This window comes from Oncorhynchus clarkii, chromosome 25 (genome assembly GCF_045791955.1).
Source record: "Oncorhynchus clarkii lewisi isolate Uvic-CL-2024 chromosome 25, UVic_Ocla_1.0, whole genome shotgun sequence".
Taxonomy (NCBI): Eukaryota; Metazoa; Chordata; class Actinopteri; order Salmoniformes; family Salmonidae; genus Oncorhynchus; species Oncorhynchus clarkii.
Window position 1 is genome coordinate 16,658,225 of NC_092171.1, and position 12,061 is coordinate 16,670,285.

General features: G+C 43.1%; 1 protein-coding gene across 1 annotated transcript; it reads right to left on the bottom strand.

Annotated features, from left to right (window-relative positions):
* Positions 1-3,903: 3,903 nt before the first annotated feature.
* On the bottom strand, positions 3,904-9,702 carry LOC139383408 (lysozyme g-like). The gene is made up of 8 exons (XM_071127948.1): positions 9,295-9,702; positions 8,535-8,618; positions 8,217-8,416; positions 5,697-5,853; positions 5,479-5,604; positions 5,175-5,225; positions 4,783-4,944; positions 3,904-4,561 (listed from the first exon to the last, which is right to left on the bottom strand). The coding sequence occupies exons 1-8, from the start codon at positions 9,296-9,298 to the stop codon at positions 4,452-4,454; spliced, it is 894 nt and encodes a 297-aa protein (XP_070984049.1). The 5' UTR covers positions 9,299-9,702; the 3' UTR covers positions 3,904-4,451.
* Between the last annotated feature and the right edge of the window lie 2,359 nt (positions 9,703-12,061).

Below are 12,061 nucleotides of genomic sequence, written 5' to 3' on the forward strand. Positions count from 1 at the left end.
GAACCTCTCCATGCCAAACACCCCTGCAAGCAGCTCCTTCTCTATATGTGCATACCCTTTTTCAGTCTCTGTCAGGGCTCTGCTGGCGTATGCTATTGGTTGTCCTCCCTGCATCAAGGCTGCTCCTAACCCACTTTCTGAAGCATCACACTGTAGTACAGGCTGCTCTGTTGGGTTGTAGTATTTCAGCACAGGGGTCTGTGCAATGGTATCCCTGATTTTATTGAAAGTCTGCTCATGTCTCTCTGACTACTCCCACAGTGAGTCCTTGTGTGTTAGCCATCGCAGTGGCTCGCAGAGCTCCGTGGCATGGCTGCAGAACTTGGCTACGTAGTTTACCACGCCCAGGAAGCGCTGCACCCCCTGCACATCTGTAGGCCTAGGCATCTGTTTGATGGCTGTCACTTTTCCTGGGTCCACATTCAACCCCTCTGATGTTAGCAGGTGGCCAATGTAGGGCACTTCCTTTGTCAGCCAACAAGATGAGTAGGCCTAACACGGAACCCAAACCGGCTGCGCACGTGCGCAATCGTGCATAAATGTATTTTGTCCCCCCATACCAAACGTGATCTCAACACGCAGGTTCAAATCCACAGTCGCCGCTTCATCATTGTCTCCTTCTCCCACAATCAGGATGTCATCTGCAATGATTTTGACTCCTGGAAGACCTTCCATTGCGTGGTTCAACTTCCTCTGAAAGATCTCTGGGGCTGGACTGATTCCCATTGGCATGTGCAGCCACCTGTAGCATCCCATGGGAGTAGAGAATGTGGTGAGATAGCTGGATTCCTCCTCCAGTTCCACATTCCAAAATCCGTTTTTTACATCACAAACAGAGAACACGCGTGCTCTGTTCAGATCTGGCAGCACGTCTTCAATAGCGGGAAGTGGGTAATGACTCCTCTTGAGTGCCTTGTTGAGAGGTTTCGGATCAATACTCACTTAGTGTTCCAGACGGTTTCTTCACTACGATCTGGCTGCTAATCCAATCTGTGCTTTTTTCAACTGCTTTTATCATCCTTTTTTCTAGACCACTGAGCTCCTCTTTGTGTGGTTTATATAGCGCTACTGGCACTCTTCTCTTTGGCAGCTGGACGGGCTCCACTCGCCCACCACTTCCAGCTTCAGTTTGCAGGGTAAGCATCCATCTCCCTCGAACACATCAGAGTACTCCTGTTTATTTTGCTCTTTAGTCCAGGATCCTGTTGTTTTCTTGATGGCCAGGATGTTGTGATGCTGCACAGTAATCAACTCCATTGCCTGGATAGCCTGACTGCCTAGAATGGGCCTTTGCACATTCTTGTTGACTACGACGAACTGAACTCGGGAGGTTTTCTTATTGCATGAATTGATCACTTTAAGTGTGCAGTGGCGTCAGAGTATTCTTGTTACACATCCCCAATACCTGACTGCAGGGCTCTAGGTGACTGGCTTTTATGAGGTTTGTAGGGATAACATTACAACTAGCGCCACAATCTAGCTGAAATCTGACTGACTTTTTGTTGACCAGCATGGTTGCAAAGAGAGCTGCATTGGGGTCTGGGGTTTTCTCCTGCACCACGTTGATGCTCTCTGACTTTGGCCCTAGTGTGATGCAGAGAACATCCTCACCGCTCTCTGAGTCAGCTAACGCATTTTCCATTGCCAGGACTCTGTTTCTCTTGCTGGTCCCTGCACTTTTGCAAACTGTAGAGAAGTGATTGTTTTTTCCACAGGATTTGCATTTTTGTCCATATGCAGGGCATTTTTCCTTTTTTCTCTCGTGTCCATCCACAGTATCTACAATGTATAATGCTCTGTCCCTCTGTAGGGTCTCCTCTCCCTCTCAGTCTCTCTTTCTGTGTTACTACATGCACTGCTACAGGGCCCTGCACATTTATGACTTTAGCTCTCTGTCTGGACAGTTCTGCAGCTCGTCCAATCTGTATACATTTCTGTAAACTGAGATCAGTCTCTCTGAGTAAGCACTCTCTTAATAACCTGTTTGGGCTAGGGGGAAATCTGAGTTTGGTTGTTTTTCAACTCAGCCCCTATTGGAGATACAGTGGTCATCTTGCACGTCCTAAGGCTTCCACTAGATGTCAACCGTCTTTAGAACTTTGTTTCAGGCTTCTACTGTGAAGGGGGGCTGAATGAGAGGGGAATGAGTCAGAGGTCTAGCAGAGAGCCATGGGCTCGTGACGCAAGATCATGAGAGAGTTAGCTCGCGTTCCATTGCTTTTCTACAGACAAAGGAATTCTCCGGTTGGGACATTATTGAAGATTTATGTTAAAAACATCCTAAAGATTGATTCTATACTTTGTTTGATATCTTTCTACGACCAATAATATAACTTTTTGGACTTTTTGTCTGACCTTTCCGCTGGACTTGCATGCGCGTTTGGATCTGTTTACCAAACGCCCTAACAAAAGGAGGTACAGTATATGGACATAAATGATTAACTTTATCAAACAAATCAAACATTTATTGTGGAACTGGGATTCCTGGGAGTGCATTCTGTTGAAGATCATCAAAGGTAAGTGAATATTTATAATGCTATTTCTGACAAATGTTGACTACACAACATGGCGGATATCTTTTTGGCTTGTTTGGGCTCTGAACGCTGTATTGCATGGTGTACTTTTTCCGTGAAGTTTTTTACAAATCTGACACAGAGGTTGCATTAAGGAGAAGTTTATCTAAAGTTCCATGTATAATAGTTGTATCTATTATCAATGTTTATGATGAGTATTTCTGTGAATTGATGTGGCTCTCTGCAAAATCACCGCATGTTTTGGAACTACTGAACATAACACGCCAAAGTAAAATTAGATTTTTGGATATAGATATGCACTTTATCGAACAAAACATACATGTATTGTGTAACATGAAGTACTATGAGTGTCATCTGATGAAGATCATCAAAGGTTAGTGATTAATTTTATCTATATTTCTGCTTTTTGTGACTCCTCTCTTTGGCTGGAAAAATGGCTGTGTTTTTCTGTGACTTGGTGGTGACCTAACATCGTTTGTGGAGCTTTCGCTGTAAAGCCTTTTTGAAATCAGACACTGTGGCTGGATTAACGAGAATTTTCTTTAAAATGGTGCCTAATACTTGTATGTTTGAGAAATTGGATTTATGAGATTTCTGTTGTTTGATTTTGGCGCCTTGCAAATTCACTGGCTGTTGGCGAGGGGTTCCGCTGAACCCCAGTTCTAGACAGGTTTTAAGTGTGGGTCACACGTGCCACACACAATCCTGTCCCTGATAAGAGAGTCGGTGATTACTCCAAAGTTGCAGGTGGCCACTAGAGTCCTCAATTCAGTGAGATATTTGTCTAAACTCTCATCTCGGCCCTGAATTGGCATGAAAACATTCTCTCTCAATTGTTGAATTTTTCTTGGGATCACAAAATGCATCCAGTGCTGCAATTACTTCCTCAACAGAGAGATTGTCTTTTGTACTGCCCACACACAGGGTCTCACAAATATTTCTACCTTTTACCCCAATGAGATAATACAGTAGCTTCACTTTGTAATCCTCTGGTTTTTCTGTCATTGTAAGAGCCATGTACAAATTGAATTCCTCTTTCCATCTTTTCCAGGTCAGTGCTAAATTACAATGTCTATTTTTCCCGGAGGTTTCAGTGCATTTTCCATGGCGATTTATTTGTAGAATGGAATGTTAGCTACTCACAAATCTGCTTGTATCCAATAGACAGCTAGCTTTTAGCATAAAGTCCCTCACAATAGCCAGCTAACGTTGACGTTCGGCGCGATGACTAGCTTGTAAACTCTGCACTTTTTCAAACTGCCGCCTGGGATGTATTCTTCATTTACATCGATGAGATCCAGGTTCTTTAGAGCACCGCTGTCACCATGTTTCCATATGCTTTGTGTTGTAATCACGACAGACAAAGATATATAGTTAAGCAAACTTTACTAGGCATGTTGTCAAGCAGCACATTAATAAAGTAAGTAACAACTGGTTTCTGTTTCCTTTTTTAACATCAATATGAGTAACATCAATATTGCTACAAGTCCCACCACGACAGTCAACTAAAAGCACATCCATTCCAAAAGGTCATAAAATAAGAAATGTTTAATTATATTGCGCAATGACAAGTTGCTGAAAGATTCAACTACGGAAGAAACTTGGATAAGACTGTTGGAAGTTGTGTAATTATTACTGGGTGTAGTCATAATTTTCAACATGTTCATAAAAGGTTAATCTTTTTTTTTATTTTTTTACCATAACCATGGCTGTAGAACCACTGAGCTAATTTCAACTGCAAAATTAGGGAACAATTAGGGAACAATCCTCAGAGAACCTGTGTTTCTTAACAGCAGAGTTGCAATGGATTTTTTTATTTATTCAGTTGACAAGTAGAATACTTTAAGCATGCAGTATCAACAGTGTGAGGGTGTATTGCACTACTGACAGGTGTTCTTCAAAGCCTCTATGGAACATTTAAGAAATCTTTGTTTTCAGCCATCCCACAGCTCCTCCCATTGCTCCTCCGATGGCTGCTCCCGCACTTCCAACAACTGCAGTGGCCGTTCCCGAGAGCCCTACGGCACCTTGAGGGAATACCACACAATGTCTGTCACGGTCTCACTCACATCTGAGATCTACAAACATCCAATACATCAAAGTAAAAAAAGCAAAACAATCTATGATCCATTCAGTTCAGTCGTATGAGCTTTTAACAGTTAGAAACCCCACCATCATCTTAGCTTTTATTCATAACTCATTGGCATTGAAATATTGTATCTTTGTTCATCTTTGGTTCGATCCTTACCTGCTGACTGTAGAATAGCAACAAGACTCCCTGCTGCTACCCCACCTCCATTGGCTATGGCCGCGGCAGACATCATGCCTGCTGCTGATGATCCAGCTGCAATCCCGCCAGCACAAAACCCGATCCCTGTGAGGACTATTGGTGCCAGGGCAACAGCAGAACCTGTGAGGCCAAGCATACAAACATTTTAAAACACAGCCAACCTCATTAAGAGTTTGACAATGTGACATTCCAATGACACTTTTACACGTATATAATTATTCGTAAATTCTTGTTGTTTTATAAGTAAATCAACCACACAAAAAATATATACTATCAAGATACAGAAACATTTTACTTTATGAAAAGTTACTTGATGAAGTACAATGTTAATGCTGATAAAATGATGATACCTCCTCCCACTGCAGCTCCCACTACAACAGCTGCTACTTTAATGAGGTTTGCTAAATAGGGAAGAAAATAGAGTATATACACAATGAACTACAATTTTAGATTTTCAGTACATTATAGCATCGGCATTTTTTTAAATAAAATGAATTTGTGACTGTTTGGCATCAACCATAAGAGTTTGCTGAAAGACTTAACTAAACAAGAAACTTGGATGAGAAGGTTTGAAGTTGAACCACACAGTGTAATTATTATTTGGTGTATTTATCATTTTCAACATGTGTATAATGGTTTATAACAGTTATTTACTTGTTTCACGATAACCATGTTTGTAGAACCACTGAGCTCTGGCAACAACATCATTGGAGTAGTGAGTGTCTACTTCCTCATATGACTCTACACGGTCATCTCCCTTATTGTAGGCTGCTATTCCCCCTGGGTAAACAACATATTGCAATAGTTGCATATTCAATTGAAACAGGTATATTCATTATTTTTATAAAAAACTCTGAGAAAAAGAGTATTACCTTTCAGTTGCTGCTCCTTGGTCCATGAATTAAATTTCTCCTGGATTCTTTTGATGAACAAAATCAGAATTTCAGTGCCTTGTTGGAGATGCTCCTCACTGTTCCATTCCCCCTTTGGAGTGTGCCCGCCACCACTCGGGGCTGGGGTAGTGTCAATCTGTAAAAATGTGTGATATTTTACAGAAATCACCAGGGCTGTGGCGGTCACGAAATGTATGAGTTTCCTATAGGCAGAAACTCAAACAGGAAGTACCTGTGCTTAGGACTATTCAATGCTGGTCTGACCAATCAGAATCCCACGCTTCAAGATCGTTTTGATCACGCGGACTGGGATATGTTCCGCGTAGCCTCCAAGAACAACATAGACAAACTGATATGGTGACTGAGTTTATCAGGAAGTGTATAGGAGATATTGTTCCCACTGTGACTATTCAAATCTACCATAACCAGAAACCGTGGATAGATGGCAGCATTCGTACAAAACTGAAAGTGCAAACTATCGCATCTAACCATGGCAAGGTGACTGGGAATATGGCCGAATATAAACAGGTAAAACATCAGTTCAGAGACAAAGTGGAGTCGCAATTCAACGGCTCATGCACAAGATGTATGTGGCAGGGTCTACAGACAATAACGGACTACAAAGGGGAAACCAGCCACATCACAGACAACAACGTCTTGCTTCCGGACCAGCTAAACACCTTTTTCACCCACTTTGAGGATAACAGTGTCACCGACGCTGCCTGCTACCAAGAACTGTGGGCTCTCCTTCTCCGTGGCCGACGTGAGTAAGACATTTAAGTGCGTTAGCCCTCGCAAGTCTGCCGCCCCAGATGGCATCCTTAGCTGCGTCCTTAGAGCACGCGCAGACCAGCTAGCTGGAGTGTTTCCGGACATATTCAATCTCTCTCTTTCCCAGACTGTTGTCCCCACATGCTTCAAGATGTCTACCATTGATTCTGTACCCAAGAACGCAAAGATAAGTGAACTAAATGACTACCACCCGTAGCACTCACTTCTGTTATCATGAAGTGCTTTTTTCACCTCTACCTTACCTGACACTCTAGACCCACTTCAATTTGCTTACCGCCCCAATAGATTCACAGACGATGCAATCGCTATCGCATTGCACACTACCCTATACCATCTGGACAAGAGGAATACCTATGTTAGTATCTGGTTCATTGACTATTGCTCAGCATTCAACACCATAGTACCCTCCAAGCTCATCATTAAGCGAGGCCCTGGGTCTGAACCCCACCCTGTGCAACTGGGTCCTGGACTTCCTGACGGGCCGCACCCAGGTGGTGGAGATAGGAAACAACACCTCCACTTCGCTGATCCTCAACACTGGGGCCCCACAAGGCTGCATGCTCAGCCCCCTGTAATCCCTGTTCACCCATGACTGCGTGGCCACGCATGCCTACAACTCAATCATCAAGTTTGCAGATGACACAACAGTAGTAGGTCTATTACCAACAATGACAAGACAGCCTACAGGGAGGTGGGAAGGACCCTGGGGGTGTGGTACCTCTCACCCAACGTCAACAAAACAAAGGAGCTGATCGTGGACTTCAGGAAGCAGCAGAGGGAGCACCCCCCTATCCACATCGACGGGACAGCAGTGGAGAAGGTGGAAAGCTTCAAGTTCCTCGGCATACACATCACTGACAAACTGAAATGGTCCACCCACACAGACAGTGTGGTGAAGAAGGCGCAACAGCACCTCTTCAACCACAGGAGGCTGAAGAAATTTGTCTTGGCACCTAAAACCTTCAAACTTTTACAGATGCACAATTGAGAGCATCCTGTCGGGCTATACCACCGCCTGGTACGGCAACTACACTTCCCGCAAACGCAGGGCTCTCCAGAGAGTGGTGCGGTCTGCCCAACGCATCATCGGGGGCAAACTACCTGCCCCCCAGGACATCTACAGCACCCGATGTCACAGAAAGGCCAAAAAGATCATCAAGGACAACAACCACCCGAGCCACTGCCTGTTCACCCCACTATCATCCAGAAGGCAAGGTAGGTACAGGTGCATCAAAGCTGGGACTGAAAAACTGCTTCCATCTCAAGGCCATCACTAGCACATTAGAGGCTGCTGCCCTATATACATAGCCTTGAAATCACTGGTCATTTTAATAATTGGAACACTAGTCACTTTAATAATGTTTACATATTTTGCATTACTCATATGTATATACTGTATTCTATCCTATTCTACTGTATCTTAGTCTATGCCGCTCTGACATTGCTCGTCCAAATATTGATATATTCGTAATTTCATTCCTTTACTTTAGATTGTGTGTATTGTTAGATATTACTGCACTGTTGGAGCTAGAAACACAAGCATTTCACTACACCAGCAATAAAATCTGGTAAACACGTGTGTGACAAATACAATTTGATTTCAATTATCAAATATAATGTCAACATTTGACCTCAGGATGGGAATAAATAAGATACAATTTCAATTAAATATGAAGGCACTGCTTATTCCCTCAAACATGTGCCTACCTGCATAAGTCCGAAGGCCTTGCCATTGTCCCCCCTGCCGTGCTTGTCCAGTCCTGTCCCAGCCCGGGACTCTCTTGAGATGATGCCACAGATAACAGCTGGGTCCACTTCATTCCTCTTTGCCACCTTCATTATGAGTCTCTTGTACTTGTCCATGGCAGCACGGTCATGCTCTGCCATTCTGTGAGATGCAATCACCCCTTCAGGAAAACAGTAAAGAAAATGATAGCATTTATTTTATTAAATTGATTATATGAAATTGATTAATACTGGATATTGTATTGAATATTTGTGAGTGAATAGCCTGAAAGCGCATACCTTCCTCATTTCCCCCATCAGCTTTTGCTGTCCTCAAGGAAGCACCACTTGTTTCTACCTTCATAATGTCTCCATAAGGAGGCGCTAAATGACAATCAAAAAGAATAAGTAGCCTGTACTTGTGTCCACTTTTTTTCAGATCATGGAAATTCATATTTTGCAACCCCCAACAGTGTTTCCACAGCTAAAGTCAAAATTGGCAATATTGTAAAAATTCATGAACATAATGTGGTTAGGCATAAGGTTAGCAGCGTGGTTAGAGTTAAGGTTAGGTTTAAAATCTAATTTCAAATCAGATAAATTGTAGAAGTTTATGACTGTGGCAGCTAGCGATTACCAACACAGAACCCGAAACATATGCACACAAACACCAGGGTTAATCTGGGGTCAGACTCAGCCACAATGCAGTGCCACACAACATTAAAGCTGAAGTGTTGGCTACTAGCTTTTTGTACAAACCCTGTTATAGGCTGTCAATGTGCCAAAACAGTAATGCATAGCGACACCTAGCTCCGGAAAGAACATATTTCCCTGGTTAAATTAAAAATATGAATTATGTCCACGTCAACCAATAGGTCAACATGTTCGTAAAGTTAAATCAGTTGGCTAAGAATTAGCTCTCGAGAACCCAATGCCATCTAGGGAGAAGGACTACTAGCTAACAATATGCCAAATACCATAAATACTTTAAGAAATTTATAAAAGTATTTTTGCAAATACTTCCCAATATTATGCAGAGTAATTGATAAATCAAGCGCACCCATGTTGTTGTCGCTTTGAAGTTCTTGAAACTGGAGGATCCTCAGTCAAACACACAAACCCAGCAATATGATTTCAGACGACTTGCTTCTTACTCCCTATCGATTTCTGAAAGATCTGTTGATGTTGAAAAATACAACACAACAGATCTCAAACGTTCTAACAGACTCTTAACTTTCGATTTTGCTCTTTCCAATCTCGCGAGGTGTATCCCTGACGTAGATGGAGAAAGTAAACAGCAAAGTATATTTCCGTTACGACTATTAGCATTGAAACGCGAGGCTCAACCGCCACTGCTTGGTACCCTGGCTACCACTCTGTGCAAATCGTCAAGCGAGCCCGTGCACATGAGGAAATACTGTATGTGACAGTAAGAGCGAGTCTTGCATCTCGCGCATCTCAATATGTGCATTGCTACCCGTGACAACGTCATTTCGCTGAGTCAAGCTTTATAATGGTAGTCCACACAATTTACAAAATGCAGGCCTGTTTGCAGACAGAGTGCAATCCACGCGTTTGGTTTACCTAGCCACTGTCGAAGGTGTAGTATTTTCTACAACAAAAAAAGTTGTAAATGCCATTCTCAAATCAATGATCTCAAAGTAAGCATTGTTATAGGCAGTGCTTGACTTGGGCAGGAGCTCACCAGAGCTGAATACTGGCACCTCAAATGTTCTACTGTTGGAGCTCCTGTTCCTCTTATAGAATATTAGCTAAAACAATATTGTGGAGTTTCTGCATCTACATTTACACAATACCTACACCCAAAAGGAGTACCGGCACTTATTTCAGTGCAAGTCAAGCACTGGTTATGGACACACCATTCTATGTACAGCCTATAAATCTGCAACCACAAACGTCATTTTATACAGACAAATACTTTATTTTTCATGCATTTTCACTTCATAAAATGTAATAATCTACTAAATTGACATGCTATTAATTATTAGAAATAAATATTGGTATCAAAAAAGGATTGGCTACTTCACCAGTTCAAACTTCTATGGCAGTCACAGATACTAAACAGAGAAGCAAGCAGACAAAGCAGTCACATTGCCAAGACTAACTCCAAACTATGAACTATACTCGCAAGCTACCATTTCCTTGGATTCAAATAGCTAAACGGAACAATAAAGACTCAGTTTTTAGTGTTGTTGTTGTTACTGACAAAAGATCTGACAGGATTGTCACTCAGAAGGGAACAGCTGATACAGTCTAAGTCGAAATTGCAAATAGATTCATCAAAAAAACAAGAACGCCTGCAAAAAGATTAACGCAGCCATATTCGTCTCTTGAGTCCAAGCAGAAAGTTAGTCTGTCTTTTAAAAATCCCAGTAGATCAATACATTTTCTTTGCAGTCACTGAATCATGATGATCAAAATTGGAAGTACCTGTACAGCTATCTAGAAGAAGAATTATGGACAATAACTCTCCTGTTATGGATATTTCACCCAAAAATGTCACACGCATCTAATCAAATAATATTCATTATGAAAGAAAATACAAAATAAGCGGATTCATTCATCGGTATCACAATCCAATTCCATGTGTTCAATACAAAGGCAGGTTTGCTCATTGTTTTGTAGACTATCCATTGGTGCAAAGAAACACTACCCACAATAGACATAAGTAAAGGCTAATACAATGGAGGAGTACAACTGATATGAATGTATAGACTTCAATCCACACCAAAGCCAAACTATAAATGGAAGTTGCCAATGATGCGGACTTAGGAGTAACCCAAAGTTACTTGCAAACAATGCAGTTGGGTTACTTGTATCTCTGCATGTCCGTAATATTGTAAAACATTTAAATTGCGTACATGTTTCCATATATTGTACCTGGTAGGACACTGATGGGGTGATTTAGAATTGTGTGCAGTATATTGATTGCTGGAAACAGTTGCACACATTTCTCTTCTGATGAAAACAATGTATTATATTCTGTGAACGTGTAACAGTATTGCTTCCGTCCCGCTCCTCGCCTCGAACCAGGGACCCTCTGCACCCATCGACAACAGTCACCCTCGAAGCACCGTTACCCATCGCTCCAGAAAAGCCACGGCTCTTACAGACCAAGGGGAACAACTACTTCATGGTCTCAGAGCGAGTGACGTCCGTTCCAGTTCCGCTCCAGGCTCTGGCTGGGCCACTCAAGGACGTTCAGAGACCTGTCCCGAAGCCACTCCTGCGCTGTCTTGGCTGTGTGCGCTTTGGGTCGTTGTCTTGTTGGAAGGTGAACCGTCGCCCCAGTCTGAGGTCCTGAGCGCTCTGGAGCAGGTTGTCATCAAGGATCTCTGTACTTTGCTCCGTTCATCTTTGCCTTTATCCTGACTAGTCTCTCAGTCCCTGCCGCTAAAAAACAAACCAAGCAGCGTGGTAATGGGCAGCAGCAGCAGCGGCCGAAAACACAAGACTCCTGGACTTGGGAGGAGATTTTGGACGGCAAGGGACCCTGGGTACAAGCAGGGGAATATCACCGCCCTAAAGCAGAGCTGGAGGCAGCGAAAGCGGAGAGGCGCCGGTATGAGGAGGCAGCACAGCAGCACGGCTGGAAGCCCGAGAGGCAGCCCCAAAAATGTATTGGGGGAAGGCACACGGGGAGTGTGGCGAAGTCAGGTAGGAGACCTGTGCCAACTTCCCATGCTTACCGGAGAGCGAGAGGGACCGGGCAGGCACTGTGTTATGCGGTGGAGCGCACGGTGTCCCAAGTGCGTGTGCATAGCCCGGTGCGGTACATTCCAGCTCCTCGTATCGGCCGGGCTAGA